At 43.2% G+C, this 18,729-nt stretch overlaps 1 protein-coding gene across 1 annotated transcript in view; it reads right to left on the bottom strand.

Annotated features, from left to right (window-relative positions):
• Positions 1-18,729, bottom strand: part of PLG (plasminogen) — a 37,590-nt gene that overhangs the window by 15,209 nt on the left and 3,652 nt on the right. Inside the window, exons 2-10 of the mRNA XM_082729503.1 lie at positions 18,167-18,302; positions 16,817-16,923; positions 14,012-14,126; positions 12,324-12,463; positions 10,023-10,143; positions 8,358-8,476; positions 7,223-7,385; positions 6,350-6,495; positions 1,560-1,719 (exon numbers count right to left, since the gene is read on the bottom strand). Of these exons, the coding sequence (XP_082585629.1) occupies positions 1,560-1,719; positions 6,350-6,495; positions 7,223-7,385; positions 8,358-8,476; positions 10,023-10,143; positions 12,324-12,463; positions 14,012-14,126; positions 16,817-16,923; positions 18,167-18,302 (1,207 nt within the window). The remainder of the gene's footprint in view (positions 1-1,559; positions 1,720-6,349; positions 6,496-7,222; positions 7,386-8,357; positions 8,477-10,022; positions 10,144-12,323; positions 12,464-14,011; positions 14,127-16,816; positions 16,924-18,166; positions 18,303-18,729) is intronic.

Below are 18,729 nucleotides of genomic sequence, written 5' to 3'. Positions count from 1 at the left end.
TTTTAAAAATCCTATCTTTTCCATTTGGCCATTTTATAGCTTTCTTTTCTCTTTAGAACATCTAATTTTCTCTTTTATATTCATATTTTTCCTTTAAATCCTTGAATATAATTATTATATCTTTTTAAATTTCTGGCTGCTAATTCCATCATGTCTATCATTTCTGGGTCTGCTTGTTTTGAGTGATTTTTCTCTTGACTCTGGAAACATTTAATGATCTTTGTATGTCTGGTAATTTTAAAATTTGTAGATGCCACATGACTGAGTGACTGGATTTTGTTGTTTTCCTCTAAAGAGAGTTGAGTTTATGTGTGACAAACAGCTAATTTACTTACAGATTATTCTGATCCTTTTAGGATTGCTTCTAAGCTTTGCTAGAAGCTGTTTCTAGAGTAGTAGAAGGTGTTTTTAGAGTAGCCTTTATTTTAGGAATACACTAATTCTACTCCTGAAGTGTGACTCTTTAAAAGTCTCTACTTAATGCTTATGGTATCCCATGAGGTCTCTATTCTCTGTCAGAATCTCAAATCTCTGAATACAGAGTCTCCCAATGCTGTGTAGGTTCTGTAATTCCTGTTTATCTCACCACTCTCAGTTGTTCTTTCCTCAGTAACTGTTCTTTGTCCTGTGAACCTTGTGGAATCTCTCCCTATGTGTGTGTGTGTGTGTGTGTGTACCTTTATATTCAGCCACAGATTTAAGAAGAGCTGTGCATATTTTTTGAGCTTCTTCTCTGCACAGATGTGTTCTTCTTCTTATTTATTATTATTACCCACCCTATAAAATCCCAGCTGCCTCAGTAAGCCCAATTACTAATTTGCTACTAGTAATTTATTTCTCCTTCTAAAAGTTCTCAGTCCTGTGATACCTGTTGTCCATCATATGGACAGCTTATCCTCTACATTTTATAAATGTTTATGGCAGAAATGCTGGTCTTTGTCCATCTACCTGTCCAGTTTGCCTATCAGCATCTGTGTACTTCCTGACACTCATCTGCCCTCCTGCTTTTGCGCTTCATATCCTGGCAACTCTTACCACTGACAACAACTCATGCTCAAGACCCATGTGTCAATACAACTTAAGTGAAATGTACTAGATGATATACATTTTTTCAAATATATATATATATATATTTCAAATATATATATATATATATATCTGTGATCCAATGACAAACACATACTTCTTTTCAGAGGTTAAAGTTTGGAATGATAAAATCCCACAGTTCAAAGATTGTACTGATCTTTACCAGGGCTGGGGAATGGTACTGTTTCTGGTCATCAAGTTTTTGGTCATTTGTTCTCCTGAGCTTTCCGCTAGCATGTACTCAACACCTCTATACATCTCCTCTTTCTCTCACAAAAGTACCAGGAAAGATAGCCAGTCTCTAACTTCTCTTTTTTCAGAGCTTTTGCTCAAAAGCCAAGTGCCTAAGACATTTTGCCTCACATTCTGGAGTCAAGAGAAATTTGGTTCTAAGAAGTTAGTTTAAAGCATGGACCTCCTCACAGAAATTTAGGTTGGCTATTGTTCCTCTCAAGTTAAAAGCAAAGACATACGCATCTGGGAAGTTTTGTGGGGTCTTCTCATGTCGGTGTGGTGTCATAGACGACCAAGACTGACATTTCTTTCCTGTGACAGTAGTGGATGATGTGCCTCGGTAACTCTGTCCATTACCATGGTAGCACTCCTGGACCACAGGAGTTTGTTCAGGTGGTACTGAAGCAGAAACAGAAAGTAATCAATTAAGTAATGACTAGAACAGAGATAGGTAAAGCAACTGATGACACCAACAGAACAGTAGTCTCTGGAAATTAACTCTGCTTTCTTTTCCATATTGGTAAGCAAATGGACTTGCAAAGAAAGAAATAGCTCAATCACACTACAGAACTTTAGTCACCTAATTTTTCTTGTAAATATTTCATTTAAAACTCAGGGAAGAACACATGGATCAGAGTGCTCCTAATTGGAAATTGCACTGATGTGCAAGTTCCTGCATATGGATGTCTACTGGGTATTCCTGAGAACAACTGGGAAGGAGCTCGGAAGTACATTCAGTGGTGCAGGCTGCATGTAGCAATTGGTTCCAGTGGGAGGCAGAAACGAGATCTTTTTGTGTTTTCTCACAAAAGGGAAAGCCTTTTCTTTGTCTTTAATTTTTTTTTAAAGATTTTTATTTATTTATTGGGAGAGAGGCAGTGAGAGAGAGCATGAGCAAGGAGAAGGTCAGAGGGAGAAGCAGACTCCCTGTGGAGCTGGGCATGACCGGAGCTAAAGGTAGTTGTCCAACCAACTGAGCCACCCAGGCGTCCTGGAAAGCCTTTTCTTTTCTTTTCTTTTCTTTTTTTTTTTTTTTTTTTAAAGATTTTTATTTATTTGACAGAAGGAGACACAGAGAGAAAGGAAATACAACCAAAGGAAGTGGAGGAGGGAGAAGCAGGCTTCCCACCAAGCAGAAAGCTCGATGTGGGACTTGATCCCACGATCCTGGGATCATGACCTGAGACAAAGGCAGACGCCCAAGGACTGAGCCACACAGGTGCCCCAAGCCTTTTCTTATATACAAAGCCAAAGCCTTAAGCTGTTAGGAGGATGGGTCAGGAAACAGGTCTACATTCAAGAGTGCAGACAAAATATCCTTTGCTTCTGAGAGAGGGATAGAGGCAAAAATCTATTCCTCTAGAGGAGGGCCCAGGAATTATTTAGCCAAGATCCTTCACTGACACAGAGCAGAAGTCTGCTACTCTTTTCCTTAAGAACCACCACAGATACAAGTTAGAATTTAGTTCCATGGAAAGAAGTGGGAAGAACATTAAGAAAACACTGCCTTCAAAGCCCAGGTGCATCGAGCCCATCTAAGACAGCAGGGAAATCAGGAAAGTAGAGACTGCTTACTGCCATCAAAAGATTAACAATGAGAAATAAGAAAAAGCAGTCTGTCATGAAAGTCTGGTTTAGAGCAAGACTGCTTTGTGGTGCAAGCATTCAGTGACTGCTGAAAATTGAGACTGACTTAGGAATCCTAAGAAAACTCTTGAGCACCTCCAAACAGTACGCTAAGGAATGTGAAGGAGTGTGAAGGGGAAATGAGAAATGAGATGCCTACTTTAAAAAAAAATGCAGTTGAAGTAAATCAAGCAGAGAGAGTCAATTATCATATGGTTTCACTTATTTGTGGAGCATAACAAATAGCATGGTGGACATGGCGGGGTAGGAGAAGGGATTTGGGGGAAATTGGAAGGGGAGGTGAACCATGAGAGACTATGGACTCTGAAAAACAATCTGAGGGGTTTTAAGTGCTGCGGGGGTGGGAGGTTGGGGGAACCAGGTGGTGGGTGTAAGAGAGGGCACGGATTGCATGGAGCACTGGGTGTGGTACAAAAACAATGAATACTGTTATGCTGAAAATAAATTAAAAATAATTTTTTTAAATGCAGTTCATTCACTGACTAGATTGACTTAACCCACGCAACATGCTCATAAAAGGAAGGTTTCCATTTCAAAGTGGAAGTAATATTAACTGTAATCTCTGCTATTCTGCCACACATCACGTCCAGTATTTGATGAAAAATCAGAAGACATACCAAAAAAAGAAAGAGAAATCAACAGAGTCATATTCAGAGATGACTACAGCAGACTATTAGAGACCATGAGGTAGCTATGATAATATCCTGAAGCATTTTACACCAGAGGGGAGCGATATAGATGGATAGGTGAAGAATTTCAGTAGAGATGGAAACTATTAAAAAAAAAAAAAAGGAAAACATGCAAGTGGTAGAAATAAAAACCATGGTATTAGAGATGAAGAATTCCTCTGATGGGTTGATCAGCAGACTAGACACAACTGAAAAGATAATCAGTGAATTTGAAAATAGGTTAATAGAAATTACCTAAACTGAAATGCAAAGAGAGAAAAAAAAAGTGGGGGGAGGCGGACTATGACAAACATACAAGAGTAAGAGATAATATGAAAGGGTAACTGTGGTCTAAAAAAAGGAAAACCAAAAGAAAGAAAGCAAGCAAGCAAGGGAAAATAGTTGTATACTAATGGCTGAGAATTTTACAGAAGTAACGAAAATCAACAATCTACAAATTTAAGAAGTTAAGAGAACCTCAAGCAAGATAAACATAAAAAATAAACCAAAAGGGTGCCTGGGTGGCTCAGTGGGTTAAGCCTCTGTCTTCAGCTCAGGTCACCATCTCAGGGTCCTGGGATCAAGCCCTGCATGGGGCTCTCTGCTCAGCAGGGAGCCTGCTTCCTCCACTCTCTTTGCCTGCCTCTCTGCCTGCTTGTGATCTCTGTCAAATAAATAAATAAAATCTTTAAAAATAAACTAAAACAGGGGCGCCTGGGTGGCTCAGTGGGTTAAAGCCTCTGCCTTCGGCTCAGGTCATGATCCCAGGGTTCTGGGATCGAGCCCCATATCGGGCTCTCTGCTCAGCGGGGAGCCTGCTTCCCTCTCTCTCTCTGCCTGACTCTCTACCTACTTATTATCTCTTTCTGTCAAATAAATAATAAATAAAATCTTAAATAATAATAATAATAAAATAAACTAAAACAAACAACACATGAGGACATCACAATCGAACTGCTAAAAACCAAAGATGATAGAAAGCCTTAAAGGCAGCCAGAGAAGAAAGAAAAATGAAATACATGGGAACAAAGATAAGATTTCTGGTCAGAAGCTATTTAGAACAGAATATAATGGAATAACATTTTTAAAGTGGTAAAAGGAAAAAATTTTGAACCCAGAATTCTATACCCAACAAAATTACTTTTTTTAACTGAAGGCAAAATGAAGACTTTTTTCAAACATACAAATTTGATATTAGCAGCATATCTGTACTACAAAAAAATGTTAAAGGTTAAGGTTTTTTATAGAAGGAATATGACACCAGACAGAAATTTGAATCTCCAAAAGGAAATGAAAAGCATAAAAAATGGTATACATAGATAAATAGATATTTTTAATTTACAATCACTTTGAAATGTGACTATTCAGGCAAAAATAGTATCAATATACTGTGAGATTTATAACATAGTAGAAATAAGCTCTTTGAGAACAGTAGTAAAACACTTTGGCAGAAGGAACAGAAATACGTCTAAGGTTATTACATTCATAGCATCACTTGAAGGTAGAATATGCTAAGTTAAGAATGTATATTCTAAATATTAGAAAAAAAAACCTAAAAACATCAAAAATGGTTTAACTAATAAGCAAAGAGTGCTAATAAAAGAATCAGAAAATACTGAATGAACACACAAAGGCAGAAGAAGATTTAAAAAGGAAAAATGGTGGGAGGTTGGGGTACTAGGTGGTGGGTATTATAAAGGGCACGAATTGCATGGAGCACTGGATGTGGTGAAAAATAATGAATACTGTTATGCTGAAAATAAAAAATAAATTTAAAAAAAAAAAATAAAAAAAAAAAATAAAAAGGAAAAATGTTCAAATATGACAAGTCAAAACAAGTTTTAAATCGAATCATATTAACAATTACATTAAATGCAAATGCTAAACATCTCAATTAAAAGGCTGAGGAAAGGGGCGCCTGGGTTGGCTCAGTTGGTTAAGTGACTGCCTTCGGCCCAGGTCATGATCCCAGAGTTCTGGGATTGAGCCCTCCATGGGGCTCCCTGCTCAATGGGGAGCCTGCTTCTCCCTCTCCCTCTGCCGCTCTACCTGCTTGTGTCTCTTGCTCTGTCAAAGAAATAAATAAAATCTTAAAAAAAAAAAAAAAGTTTAAAAAATGGCTGAGGATAAAAAGATCTCATACAAACACTAGTAAACATGGAATTGCAAGGGCTATATTCTTCAGGAAAAGTGGACCACAGCAGGCAGTATTTCCAAATACATTACATAATGATAAAGGGGGTCATTTCTTTAAGAAGCTATTAACAATCCTAAATGTCCATATGCCTAAGAGAGTTCCAGAATAGATAAAGCGAAAACCGAAAAGATATGGACGAATGGACAGCCAAAGTTGGAGATGTCACTGTTTATCTCTGTAATCAGTAGAAGAGATTTTAAAAAATAAAAAGAATAAGGATTGAGAAGAGCCAAACCATACTACCCCACCTGTCCTAACTGGCCTTTACAGAACACTCCACCCAACACCAGCAGGGAGACGCTCTTTCCAAGAGCACAGGGCGCATTCACCAAGATGACCACATTCTGTACCTTAAAACAAGCCTCAGCAGTGGAACAGAATTGAAACCACAGAAGCCAGTCCTCTGACCAGAACAGAACTGAACTCTAAGCAAAGCTACGGTTCATTGTGCTCCCACAGGATGCCGAAGCTGAGAGCACCCTGGGGCGCTCGGTCGGCTCTCGCTCCCCTCGCTTACCTGCGGCGTCTGAGGGCTCCGAGGCTAATGGAGGGGACTCACAGGACGGAATCCTGCAGTGCTCCCACCTCACCTCGCTGTCGGTTGTGTAACACCATGGGGCCGATTCTCCATCAGGGTTGCGGCAGTAGTTTTCAACCAAATCTCTGAAAAAGAAGTGGTTGTGAGTTTGTCTTTCCAAACAGGCTCAAAGAATAATGGTGCAAGCATGCTTATTCATGGTAAGACTGGGGATGTGTCCCGCCGATTCGGCAGATTTACAAAAACCTAATGACAGGTGGAAACCAAAGAGGAGCAGGATCCCACAGGGTCCACGGAATCACAGCACTGACGCTGCCTGCTGGTAAATGATGGGAATATATGCCTTGACTGTGGGTAGAAGATTTAAAAGCAAAATCAATCTTTTGCTGTGTGCTATGTGCCCCGCTCCATGCTGAAAGCACAATGGGTATTCTCCACACCATGCCTGCCTTAAGGGCACATCAGAGCCCTGGAACTGAAGTGTTCTCAAACCGCACTGTGCATTTAGTGGAGAGCTTCTCAGAACATATTGCTGGGACCCACTCCCGAGTTTCTGATTTAGTAGATCTGGACAGGGCCCAAGAATTTGCATTTCTAACAAATTCTGCTGATGCCAATGCGGCTGGTCCGGGGAGTGTTCGAGGAAAATCTTTGAGAATGAGTGTTAGAGGAAAATCAGTGCAAAATTTCACACACACACACACACACACACACACACCCCGCCGATGACCTGGCCAGTTTTCATTCCAGAATACTTGGACGTGGGCTCTTCCATGAACAAAACCAAGGCCACATCAGTGGGATTTCACAAACCATTCAGCAGGCAGGGACCAGGACCAGAGGCGGACTTACTTGCAAGGGAAGTTTTCCGGGGTCCTGTTGTGCTTGTGAGGAGTCTGTTCACTCCAGCGCTGACATGTATGTCCAGATACAGTGACGGACACTGTCCCCCGGTAGCTCTCTCCTCTGCCCTTCAGACACTGATATGTTGGGCCAGAGGAGGGTGGCGGTGTCGCTTGGGGGGTAATACATTACAGTGAATATTTTTACAGTGAAGAATGCACAGACAGATGTTGTAGAGGAGTGGATGCAGGGGAACATCTTCTGCTCCTCCTCCCTTAGAATTTGGGACTTGAAAACTGTCTACTATCTCCAAAAGAAATTAACCTGGAAGAATCTTTGTTTATGAGATCATCTTATGAGGAACTCCTCCCAGGACAAGACCCTGGGAGCAGATGCTTCTTTCTGTATTTTCCCTGCTTAGTTCATCATACATGGTCAGGGTCACATATACCCATGATACAACTTCCTTTGTGATGAATCATAAAGGAGAGTACCCGATAACCTTCAGAGTCCCTAAGGATGATTGTCAGATCAAAGAACAGGAAGCCACCATCAGGGTCTCCTGCATCTTTTTAACTTTTCATCTCTGTCCTTGTCTAAATGTTGAGTCCTTCGCTACAAATTCTCACAGAAGGAAAATACAAAGTTGTTCCTTCCAAGTCATTCCTTCCAAGTCTCCCTTAACGCTATTCTCCTGCTACTTTCTCACAACTCACTGAAAAATGCACATTGGGAGAAGTTTCTTTATTTCTAAATAAAGCATCAGTTACAAGGAACTCTGATATGAAGTCTGTGTACCTGAAAGCCCGTATCTGTTGCCCTTTAGCACTAGAGAAAAGCAGGCTCTCCGAGCTACTTCCTGCAAAACTACATTCAACCGTACTCAGAAGAGGCAGGAAAAACAACAACAAATACATGACCAGTAGGAGCTCTGATCAGTTACCTAGAGTAACTGCTTTAGAAAAGCTATCACCTCCCCCAGGACTGGAGGGCAGTTTTCAAGCACAGCACTCAAGCACTGACTCAAAAGTCTGCATTTGTTTGTTTTTTGGTTTTTTTTGTTGTTGTTTGCTTGTACGTTTGTGTTTATTCCAAGGAGAGAACAGGTGAGGATGCCGGAGCACTGGGTACAAACCATACTTACCGCAGCGCGGGATGTCACAGAACTCCCAGCGTTTGCTGGGATCCGTGGTGAAACACCACGGGCGAGGCTCCCCATCCGGGTTGCGGCAGTAATTCATCTTCAAGTTCTTGTTCGGAAATCTGAATGGGTAAGAAGGATTTTAATAGCACTGAACATTTACATTAAAGACTAGGAATCACTTCAAGTGAGCAAATATTGAGCACCTGCTGTGTGCAAGGTACAATCAGGCGTCCAAGGAAATGACTGGATGCCGGCTATCTCAGAGAGACAACAGTCTCATAAGAAAGATTAGCTCGATATTCTAAGGGCCCTTTAAGAGTTTACATATGCAAAAATCACAGAACTTTATCATTTTGGCCATCTGGAAAATTAGTGGAAGCGAACTCCAGTGATTTAGTTGGAAATGACAGCATTTTTACAACACAAAGTATTCACTGACCAGGGATAGTCATCTAATACCCAGTATGGTCAAGAAGTTGACATCTTCATAACGTAAAGGGATGATTCTTCTTGTCTGCCAGGTTTTAGCCCTGCCAGCCTTCCAGCTTATAATTTCTTTTTCATTTAAATTCAATTAATTTCATTTTATTTAATTTCACTTAAATTCAATTAATTAACATACAGTATATTATTAGTTTCAGAAGCAGAGTTCAGTGATTCATTTAGTCTTACATAATACCCAGTGCGCATGACTTCTAAACTGGGAGGCATAGTTATGCTCCTGGGAGAGAGAGACCTCAGCAGGGACCCAGTAACTAAGACTGGCACAGAAGGCCTGTGACCCTCTCGGACGCCATAGATGTTCATTCGGGATGGAGAGCACAACTGGCAGTGGCTTGAGCAAAGCTCTTCTAGTCTCTGGAAAGTTAATTTACCCAGTGTGGGCCTTGAGGACTTTACCCTACTTCTTCATTGAAGGAAAATGGCAAAGCTGTGTTTTAAGCTAGCTCTATGGAATGGGAGGTACAGAAATTCAGAGGAGCTGGTGAAATCTGTGGCTTGGTCCCACTTCTTATTTGTTTTGTAAGCCCCACTCTATGGTCACAGAACGAAGACTGCAGAGCAGACATTTTCCAGTAAAATTAAGGTCCTCTACTGTAGGAATCATCATTACTTTCTAGATCGTGGATTCTACCTCCTACTATAAATTCATGGTCCCCTTTAAAGCTCTGCTGGAACTTGGGAATCCCTACCCCAGAAGAATGCATGGATATGTCCATTTATACATAAAACATTAGGCGGAGTCACAAAATCCCTAAAGCCCATCCACAGATCACACATTAGGAAGACTTGAAACTCATCAGTGTAAAGGAAAAGGAAAAGGAATAAGGAAAAGAAGGAACAGTAGAGAGTACAAAAGTGAGATGTATCCTTATTTCTCAAAATTTAATGTGCATATGAATCAGCCAGGAATCTGTTTATAATGCAAATTCAGACTCACTGCATTTCTAACAAACTCACAGACGGCATCACTCCCCATGAACCACGTTTTGAGGAACAAGAATGTATACCTCACTTGCAGTCACGTGGGAAGACACAAATTTTGAAATTCAAAATTTCAGACGCGTTCGATTCCCGAGGAATGCGAAAATATCCCACTAACATTAAATGTCGCGTAGAGCCGCGGAGTGGTAAACATCTCATTTCCTTCCCAGCGAGACTTACTTGGAAGGAATATATCCATGAGCATGGGGCGTTTGGGAGTTCCAGGCTTGGCACTCGAGTCCAGACATGGTCTTGGAAATCTTGCCCTCATAATTTTCCCCACTGCAATGCATGCACTCCTCTGCACGGAAGATGAAAGGAGGAAGAAAAACGGAAATGAATGAATCACAGAAGAGTAAACCTAGCAATGTCTCAAATACCACCTGCGACTTCATTTGTTTTTTCCAGGAATCGCTTGGGAACGAAATTGGCTGTAAAGGCTCTTCTAACACAATCCCAATTATTGTTCCCTATTCCAATGGTAAAACCAGCATGCTTTGGTCAGTACCTTCTGTACTAGTCATGACTTCATCCAGAAATTCCATAATGCTATCCTCAAACTCGGATGCGCTGGCCCTTGGTGGGTGGGAGGGGGATGGGGAGAAGGTGCCTAAGTCTCAGAAATCTGAGACTTCGATCTTTGTTTCACTAGCAACCTTTAATGGCATCTATTAAATCATCCTGATCATGAGGATGACGGCCTCCCAGGATTTCTGGGCTTGAGATTTGGTTTGTACCCACAACCTCCCTGGGGACCAAGACTCTCCTAAAGGGACAGTGCCCCTCTTCTCCGGGGTGTTGCCTTCTGTGTATCTGTTACACGCAGTGAACTGCCGTCCGGAAGATGATCCAACTGCCGTAACATCACTATGCCTACCACACTGCCCTCACTTCCTCTCAGCACGTGGGCATGTGATCATCTCTCATCCCCACAAAAGAAGGGAGAATACAGTCCCGGAAGATGTGGCGGTGGGGAGACCCCATTCACAGAAGCTCCATGATGGCACACTGTCATCATCATTCTTTGTCCTCAGTTATTATTGCTCATCTCTTTCTATGCCTAACTGGTGAATTCAGCTTGGCTGTACGCACTTAGAGGGAGAGGAGACCGTGGTATCGACAGGGTTCTGTATTCTGCAGTTTCAGGCATCCACAACGGTCTCAGAACGTGTCCCCTGCGGATAACGGGCCACTCCTCTACCGAGAAGCATGCCTGGTTGGTTTTTTTTTGCTTTCTTACATTATTTTAAAACTGCAACTTTGGTTTTGGAATTATCGGAATAATGTGGTGCAGCAGAGGAATAAATGATTTGAACTTTTTTAGGTACTAATAAAGGACACCGAGGCAGATTGATACAAGCCTGTCTTCCTGTGTGGATTGAGGGCCGGATGACCTCACAACACCGCACACCAATAAGGCATCTGAGGTTGAAACAAAGATGGGAGACCTGAGCCGTCGCCTGGTGCAAACACTATCCACGCCGTCGCACAAATTCCTCCCTCATCCTTCCCCCTTTCCGCCAATAAACGTAGCAGAAAATATGAAATGAAGAAAATTTTTTCAATAGGAGGTGTTTAACGTTTTTAGCATTTACTCTCGAGGTACACTATTAAATTGGTTCATGAAGACAATGGGTTGCTGGTTTAAAAACTGGTTCATAGGGTGCCTGAGTGGCTGAGTCAGGTAAGCATCTGCTTTTGGCTCAGGTCATGATCTCGGGGTCTGGGATGGAGCCCTGCATGGGGCTCCCTGCTCAGCGGGAGTCTGCTTCTCCCTCTGCCCTTATCCTCCGCCCTGCTCATGCGTTCATTCTCTCTCTCTCTCTCTCTGTCAAATAAATAAACAAAACCTTGAAAAATAAAAAATAAAAACTGGTTCATTGCTTAGCTTCGATAAAAGCAAGTCTACCACATTAGATTCATACATTTATTTGCATTTTATTGACTCTGTGGTTTCATTAAAAAAAAAAAAAAAAAGCTTATTTGAGACAAAGAGAAAAGAGAGAGAGGGGGTTAGGGGAGCAAAGGGAGAAATACTCCGAGTGGTTCCTACTGAGTGCAGAGCCTGACGCAGGACTCGATCTCGGGACCCTGGGCCAAAACCAAGAGTTTGCCAGATGCTCAATTGACTTGCACCGTCCAGGTGCCCTGATTTGGTGGTTTCATCTTAACTACAGAATTACAAGTCTGTTTCTGGCTTATGCCATGTAAGAACTTTAAGCTTAAGAAATTGTATCTAGAATTTGTTATCTAGTTGATTATTTGTACATATCAATGTAACATTTTAATGAAATAATTAAGTTCAAAAAGGAAGGGGGTCTGAGCAAATTTTCGGTCTTTTCTTAGAGGTACAGACCTCACACGATTTTGTCAAACGTGTCCACTAGTTGGTTTTTAACGATATCCCTGTATGGGAATCACTTTACAGCAAATTACAGATAAAGAGCAGATGTGCAAGCAGTTTCTAGAGGCGTGTCTGACCTTCACACTCTGGAATGTTGCAGTAGTCGAACCTCTGGTCTGGGTCTGTGGTGTAGCACCAGGGCCCCTTCTCGTCGTTGTCGGGGTTCCTGCAGTAGTTCTCCTCCAGTCCCTCCCTGGGGTACTTCTGGGGTGTAAAGCTGTGGAGGGCAGCAAAGAATCCCTCACTATCCAGTGGACCCCTGAACAGCACGGGTAGGAGCTGTGTGGCTCCACTACAGGTGGATTTTTTGCAATAAATACGGTACACCGTTGTAATGTTTTTTTTCTCTTTCCTGTGATTTTCTCAGGAATATTGTCTTTTCTCTAGCCTACTTCATTCTAAGAACACAGCACATGATGCATGAAATATACAAAATGTGTGTTCGTTGACCGCTATGGTCTCAGGAAGTCCGCCAGTAAAGGTACGCTATTAGTGGTTAAGTGTGGGGTGGGAGAGTCAAAAACCATACACGGATTTTCAATGGCACAGGGGGTCAGCGGCCCTAACCCTATGTTGTTCAAGGGTCAAATGTATTTGAAAGATCAGTATGTTGGTGGGTATTATGGAAGGCACGGATTGCATGGAGCACTGGGTGTGGTGCATAAACAATGAATTCTGGAACATTGAAAAGAAATAAAATGTAAAATAAAAACAGTATGTTATTAGGAAGGCAGAATAAGAGGCTATTTCCATGAGGTTCATGCATTTCTGCTCTCTGTTGTCTGATTTCTGGTTCTCTGTTGGCAGGTAGCTATTCGTCCGGTAGCTAATATTACCATTATCACAATATGTACAGTAGAGTCTTACAAGCAGAGCTAAAGGGTTTTTATGCACAGTCACCAGAAATACAAAGGCCTCAAAAGCCTGCCAACTTCTTGATTCCTTCCAAACACCTGCTTTTGTCAGTTGCCCTCTCCATGTAAAAATGGTCGTAGTTAATGCCGTTGGGTCTGTGACTCTGCACTGGGCAATACTGGAAACTTTCTACACACCCTCTCATTTAGCCTTAGCAAAACCCCTACTGAGAAGGCCTTATTATCCCTATTTTAAGGATGAGAAAATTGGAGCCCAATGTCAAACAGAATTTATCTTGCCTCAGTGCAAATACCTAGAAAGTAGCATCTCAAGTTGAATCCACCTGACTGATTCCGTATGTGTGGGGTCGGTAGAGGTAACTCACTTCCAGTTCTAGAAATGAGTTGCTGTGCAGAGATAAAATTTGATCAAAAGACTGAGACTTAGAATCCAGATAGCAGATTTCGTTTCTGTGCTTCGATACACCTGCGTTTGTCAAGTGCACTTCTCAGGACCTCAATGTCCTCCTCTGCCAGGGTCGAGACGGCCTCGACTGTCTCTAGAGCACGTGACACTCCATGATTTGGAGTGCCATTTGGTTTCATCGTTTTTCCTCTATGAGCTCTGTGTGTTGGGAACACTTCATCTGCCCGTCTCATAGAGATAATCAAGGCAATTTGGTGGGGGAGGGGTCAGTGGACACTAAACTAACTTCCTACTTGATAAGCACTGTCACTGAGAATGGAATGCTATCCTGCAGGAAAGCAGAAAATAATAGGCAAGTTGCGAGATCATTTGGTTTTCATCTGGTTTGCTCCTTCATATTCTATCTGCTCCTTTGCAAAGGTCTAATTGAGAGGAAATGGACCATTCTTAACATCAGAGGTGAACACGGAGATCAAAGTCTTACTTTGGTTTGTGCGGAGAATAGTCACTCCATTTTTGACAGGTAACGCCATTCTTCGTTTTGGACATTGTCCCCCTGTAGGCCTTCCCATTTCCAGTCTTGCACTCTGAAAGATAGACTGAAGGGGGGACCCACACAGTGGGCAAGCCCTCCCCAAGAAGCACCATGAAGCAGCTTTGCACTGCTCAGTTATGTTGAAAGGACTCGCATAGGAGACACCATTTCCCAGTCTCCTAAAAGACAGTCTTAGGCCTCTCCCATCTGAGGAAGGGCTGTGGTTCACTGAGCTACTGAGGCTATTATTTATTTATTCAAAACTACAGCCCTTCTGCGTACCAGGTACTGTGCTGGGCACTGGAGACACACGGAGACTAGAACGGAGGCCCCGACCCTCCAGGAGCTTATAATTTAGTGGACTCAGAGGGGCTGGCAGGTCACCCGTATGAAACGAGGTGACCTCACAGGGACGTACCTACCAGAGAAAACAAACAGTATGAGGATGGCGTGAAGGGCCAGTGGGGACAGGGGCTTGTCAGCAGACTTTTCAGAGGCAGAAAGAGATCCAAGCCATGTCTATTTTTTGAGGCTTCCGGTATTTTAAATATGAAAAACTGCCAAACAGAGTTACACAATTTAAATGTGGACAGTCGACACGCTCAAATAGCCTCCACTGAGCCAACGCACTGGTTAGCCAAGGGGCTCCAACCTATTTTTAAAACACACGGTCTGATGCTCACCCGTGTCCCACATGTGGTAAGGTGGACCCCCGGGGCTGGCAGGTCGCACTCTTCAGTGTGCCCCCCAACTTCTGTCCCCACCAGGCGGGGTTTATGTTTACAAGAGTCAACTATTTTCATTGTCAAAACTTCTTATACAGCTACAGTAGATTAAAGATGATCTAAACTGAGAAATGAATGTGAAAAAAATTGCTTTAAAAAACAAAACCAAGGTGAATGCTCTTAAGGACTTGAAGACTTGAATAGTGTTTTAAAAGGCTGTCAAGTCCATTGAAGGTAATCCAGTTATATAGCTGGTTGGGTGGGCAATCCTAAAAATACAAAGATATTTTTACAGTCAGATTAATAGATGTTTCTAGACCTTGCTCTGCTTCAAAAAAGAAGGAAACCAATTCTAGACAACACACACAGAGCATTGCTGATGCAAAGACAGATCATCGCTGATGCAAGGAATGCCCAGATACCAGCTGTCAGTGGCCCCGTATTCAAAGAAAGCAGCCTTTACAAAAAAGGGGCCAGTGTAATTGCATTTCCTATGAGAACATAAAATATTTAAGGTGTATGTATGTCATCTTTCATGATTTCCCACCTTAGTCAAGTGTTTTAATTCATCGATCAATTACCTGGGGAGCCGCCTTCTACCATACCAATAGCAAACAAATGCTTTTAACCCTAGACTATGTATAAAGACTGCAAATGTGTCTTCCCTGCGACTGATCATTCCACTAGACGCATTACACTGATAAGAAGCGTAAATTCAAAGTACTTTGGGGGCCCAGGGGTGAGGGGAGGCTTTTCAGAGAAGGTGATGCTTGAGTTGAGACGTGGGAGATGATAACAGAAGAGGGGGCTTGGCGGAGGGTGTGTGTGCCCGAAACGTGGGAGGAACGCACGCAACCCCAGTGTAGAGAAGCCTCGAGAACCCAGCAGATGGGGTGGGCTTAAACAACGCAGGCTCCTGTAGCGTTCGGTTAAGTATCTGGATTTGATTCTAAGGGCACAAGGAGTTGAAAACAGGGCAGTTACGGCCCATTGGCTAACATGGCCCGGCCAGGGACGGTGACCACTGAGACCCCAGTGAAGACAGCAATGGCCACGCGGGCCAGGGGCAGACGCAGACGGAGCTGGCATGGAGCGACCCTAGAAAAACCAGCAGCGGGTCGATGGGCCACGGTAAAGAAGCAAGCGCCACAGAGTGGCTGACTTTTGACTTTTTACCTCTCTTCTGTTTGTATGTACCCACCCGAGTTTACATAACCCTTTGATCCTTCCTTCACCTTGAAAACCAGCGCCTGTCCGACTGTCCAAACTAAGCCCGGTGGTCACCTCCCTGTTCTTTCTGGTTAACAATTTACAAATGATTTATTCAAATGTTAGCATTTTGCAGGGAAAATCACACCAGCACCCCCCCCCTTTTTCAATCCAGTAGGTAACCCTATAGAACTCATTCTTTGCTCTTTGTAAAAATCAGGAACTTCGCCAGATACACTTTCGAGTTGCTCTGTGCTTGAATCTCAAGAATTGGGGATCAACCGTGATAGCAGGAGGGCGGCCGGCACACAGTTAATTCAACCTAAGAAGATGGATTTTAACACTGGAAATGTTAAAAAATGGAAGTAAGGATTTTGTCTATATCCAAATGTTACTGGAGGACTTAAGACACCTCAGTTTTTCTATTTCCGCAGGCTTCGGCCCAGAACCTAGGGCCCAGGGGCCATGGTCCCTGCAGCCCAAAAGCAAGATCCTGGGAACGCTTAGATTCCCCTATCCTCAAAAATAAAATAAAATACTATCGTATTTTCGGGGCCCTAGAGGTAGATGTGACTTTGTCAGTCCAATCCCTTCCTTTTCAAACCAAGAAGAATGAGATCTGAAAGGTGAAGCCGTATCCTCAACGTGACAGATGGGATTAGTGACCCAATCTCATCCTGAGTCTGAATTCCACCGCAGGCCAGTGCGCCTCCCTTCTCTGGTCTGATAAGCTGCACGGACAGAAGAGGAGAAAGGGGAACCGAAGGGGGAAGGGTGGGGAGGCGGGGGGTGGGGAGGAGAAAGAAAACATTGTACCCACTTTTCTTTTCGAATAAAACCACATCCCTCATCCTTAAGATTGCAGACGACTTGCTGTTTTCAGCCATGATCACACACTGTTGCTCTTTGCTGTGATACTGGAATGACCTGCAGAAGAAAATCAGGAAATCCCCCCCAAAATGTTTTCTGCCGTTTAAGGAAAGTAAACTTCTGTTAATAATTAAGAGACTCCAAAGAGAACTGTATCTCTTGATGGGTCAGGGAGTTTGGAATGGTCACTTTCGTGACATTTGGCCCAGGCCGGGAAGTGATGGAAAAGGACGCCCGCACAGGTCGTGCCTCGTTTCCTTCCACCTTCCCCTTCTCCTCCACCAAACACTCTCTCTCTCTGTTTCAGCCACTTTGCTCTTTCTTCACTGATGTGCTAGAATATTTGCTTTTGTGCTGGAAAGAAGCAATTCTGATTGCTTTGAACACTTTTCCAAGATGGTCTATGTTGACTTCTGGTCTCCTAGAATTTCCCTTTCCTATAAAGTCTTGACTTTAGCCTCTCTAGGTTATCTCCTCTCCCTTCACCTCACCCATCCCCGTGGTCCTGCTGTGAACATGCAGTCTGGCACTCAAAGCCATCCACGATGGTCTTTCCAGCCCCATCTCCTCCATGAGCCCTTCTGTAGCTGATGTGGTCCACCGGGTCCTGTTCACAGGGCCACGTGGCTCTCTGGGCCCAGAACGCCTCCCGCCTGGTCAGTACATGGCACTCACCCTTCCAAGCCCTGCTCAGTGCCTCGCCCTCCCCAGGCCTTCTCCAGCCCTCTCAACCCGTAGGAATTACTCTTTCCTCTGAATCTGGATAGAGCCCATAGGACTATGTCACTTATGGACACCTCACACCGCATGTGTTTTTAAAAATTTTTACATTTTATCCAACTTCCGTGACAACACCATAAATACAAAGAGGCGAGCACTGGACTGTGCAACTACACAACGATCTGTCATATACAGACCGAGATCATATATATCCTGTATGTTGGGTCACTGTGTCTCTGCTTTTTTGTTCCTTAGGCTGGGACCCCAGTCACAAGGATCCTCATTAAATATTTACCAACAATGATGTCAAAAACCAATGGCAGTTGGTGATGTCATGGGTACGGATAACAGCCTTTGGCATTTTTTCTGAAGGGGATGAGGGTAAAACTAACAACCCACTGTTCCTACGGCTTCTGATCCAGGGAGTAGACACGGATCCCCAACTCCAATCCCCTGAAATGCTTTTCTTGCCTATTAAATGCTGTTTTCATTAATAAATCCCCAGGCAAACTTCTCGTTACCAAAGAGCAGTGTCTCCAATGGGAACATTTCTGCCCGCCAGCAGCCCTCGAGAGAATACCTGCAAATGAACTCGGCCTCCTCCTCGCACTTTCCCGCACATTCCTGTACACTTCCTGCCCACAGCTGCTTCTTCTTGAAGCTGAGCACGGACGCCCCCTGCGTGCTCACGTAGTCATCCAGGGGGTCTCCGCAGCCTGCGAACAGAGGATGGAGTGCGGTAACGGGCTGAAATTCATCAACACCACTGCTCGGTCAGCAGGCCTTTGAAATCCTCTATCTGCTGTACATCCACCACATAAAATCTGCTCCTTTCCTAGAGAGCAGAACGGCGATCATGAGTAAAACCGTTGAGTCAAGACAACAGTTCTGCTCGGAGGTGGCTTTGTATTAAAAGGGCAAGTGGACTGACGGATTAATCGATTAGGATTATTTAACAACTTCTGTAACTACGTTCATGGCCATGAAACCTTAAATAAGAATAAATTTATTTGCTGTGGCTTGCCACGCCATGACAGAACAGTTAGAAGCCCACCAGCGGCCCCTGTGTTCGCCACTGCTGGTGTTGATTTGTCCAACCCTGGCTATAAACCCAACTTGGAGGCCATGACCTGACTGCTAACA

The sequence above is a fragment of the Mustela nivalis genome (assembly GCF_964662115.1).
Source record: "Mustela nivalis genome assembly, chromosome: 5".
Lineage (NCBI taxonomy): Eukaryota > Metazoa > Chordata > Mammalia > Carnivora > Mustelidae > Mustela > Mustela nivalis.
The sequence above is the reverse complement of the archived record's forward strand: the minus strand, read 5'-3'. Positions and strand labels throughout refer to the sequence as shown.